This window comes from Myotis lucifugus, unplaced genomic scaffold (genome assembly GCF_000147115.1).
Source record: "Myotis lucifugus unplaced genomic scaffold, Myoluc2.0 scaffold_161, whole genome shotgun sequence".
Lineage (NCBI taxonomy): Eukaryota > Metazoa > Chordata > Mammalia > Chiroptera > Vespertilionidae > Myotis > Myotis lucifugus.
The window spans coordinates 1,047,930-1,050,212 of record NW_005871209.1 but is presented as its reverse complement, the minus strand read 5'-3'; the positions used below and the strand labels follow the sequence as shown (position 1 = coordinate 1,050,212).

Sequence of the window (2,283 nt, the reverse complement as noted above, 5' to 3'; positions counted from 1 at the left end):
TCAATAATGAGAGAGATCATTGATCGGCTGCCTCCTGCACACCCCCCACTGGGGATTGAACCATGCCCTTGACTGGAATCGAACCCCAGGACCCTTCATTCTGCAGGCTGACACTGTATCCACTGAGCCAAACCAGCCAGAGCTAAACTATATTTTAAAGTAACCAAATTCCTGATGAGCTAATTCAGAAAGAGTGATAGAATTAATAAATCACTATTTTTTCCATCTGATGAAATAGAGAATCTGGGCATTGGTCATCAATGGCTGCTGTAACTGTTAATTAAAGGGCTGGTGGGGATCACTAAAGTGGACAGATCAGGCTGACAGTATGCTCAGTCTTAGCATCAACAAGAATAGTCAGAACTTATGTGCCTTTTTACTAACTGCAATAGGAAGTACCCACTATTACCAGTGAAAGATTCTTAAAAATTTCTACATGATCTTATCACTCTTCTAGATATAGCCACTGATTCACGAAAAAGATAGGGGATAAAAAAATACATTAAATGACACTAGGGAGATACAAGTGGCTAAATTTAGAATATAGGAAATTCTACACAGTAAATGATTGGATATAAAAATAAATTGACCAAAGATTGGGAAACTTACAGAATAAAAGAGCTTTACATCAATCAAATGCAATGTATGGATCCTGTTTGAATCCTCACTTGGACAAACCAACTGTTAAAGACATTTTGGGGGATAATCCAGGAATTTGAATATCCCTTCATATTCTGTGCTTTCATGGAATTTTTATTTTTGGGGAATATGTGGTAATGGCTGTGTAATTTTTGTGATTAACATGAGTCAGACGTTTACTGAGCTAATTGGGATTTGCAGCTTTCCATTTTGATTTACTCAGACTTAATATTTGTTTTCTTTTTTGGCTTTTAGAATAGTTCTTTCAGTATTTCTCGGCTTCCTTTGAAAGGCCTTACAAATATTATTAAGTCACCCTTGTCTATGCTAGAAATGGTGAAGACCTGTTGTTGTGATAAACAAGATTACGACCTTTGTAAATCCAGAAGTAGTTACAGCATCTTCCTTTGCATTTTGGCAAAAGTCGTTAAGAAAGCCATGAAGAACAATAGTCCTCATCCTTGGAAACAAGTCAAAGGAAGGTGTGTACCATATTTTTCTTTATCATCTTCACTTATATCTTTGGAGATGTGTTACTGTTTGTATTTTTTAAGTTAACTTTTGCTTGGAGGTCTTTATGGTTCACACACTTAAAATGTATTTCTTAATGAAGCACAGCAAAATACGGAGCTCTTTGAACCTGCCAATGTTTTATAGTAAGGAACAAGATAATAATATCTATAACTCGTGGAGGATTTTACTTTCTTATTTATCTCATCAGTCCTAAAAATTGAAATTTCATATACTAAATGCGTTGAGCATCTACCCCCAGGTGGTCAGTGCGCATCATAACAACCGGTCATTCCACTGTTCGGTCGATTTGCATACTAGGGTTTCATATAGATAGATAATTCTCAGAACGTTATTGCTAAAAGGAAACATTGGAATCCATTCAATAACAAGTTTCTTTTTTATGAAATTAGAGGCCTCGTGCACTGGTAGGGTCCAGCCGTCCCACCTGAAGGGGGTCCATCGGGGGCAGGCAGGCTGGGGCGAGGGGCCACGGGTGGTTTGCTGACCGGCCCTGCCCTCGGTTGGGGTGAGAGGGCCAGCCAGGGTGAGGAGCCGTGGGCATTCCGGTCATTCCGCTGTTTGGTCAATTTGCATATTACCATTTTATTATATAGGAATAGGATATTGTATACCAAGCACTATAGTTGGTATGATGGAAGTTTTAAAGTTAATTAAACAGATCTTTACTTTCAGGAATTTTATCAGTTCTATTATTTACAAACTAGAAGCCCAGTGCATGAAATTCGTGCACTGGTAGGGTCCCTAGCGGCTGCTGGCTGCCGCTGGGTAATCCCTCCCTTCCCCTGGCTGGCCCTGCCTCCTGGTCAAACTCTCGGACAACTCCCAGTCGAGGGGATAATTTGCATGCTACACTTTTATTATATAAGATAAACATTTAACCACTCTTGAACATAATCATTTCTGTCTTTACTAATTATAGGAGCTATAAAACTTAACAGTTTGTAAGTAAGATTCAACATGAATGATTTTCATTTCTAATCCCTTAATTGTTGAAAGAAAAGCCTAGCAGCTGTTAAAATTATATTAAGTAGTATTGACAAGAGATTTTTAAATGGCTAGTCTTAGACATTTTAACAGGAACAATTTCTCTTTGTCAGTAGGTAAAAATAA

General features: G+C 38.1%; 1 protein-coding gene across 1 annotated transcript in view; it reads left to right on the top strand.

Moving 5' to 3' along the window:
• The window catches only part of MMS22L (MMS22 like, DNA repair protein), a 105,529-nt gene that overhangs the window by 32,614 nt on the left and 70,632 nt on the right, over nucleotides 1–2,283 (top strand). The window contains exon 12 of the mRNA XM_023759754.1: nucleotides 895–1,110. Within this exon, the coding sequence (XP_023615522.1) occupies nucleotides 895–1,110 (216 nt within the window). The remainder of the gene's footprint in view (nucleotides 1–894; nucleotides 1,111–2,283) is intronic.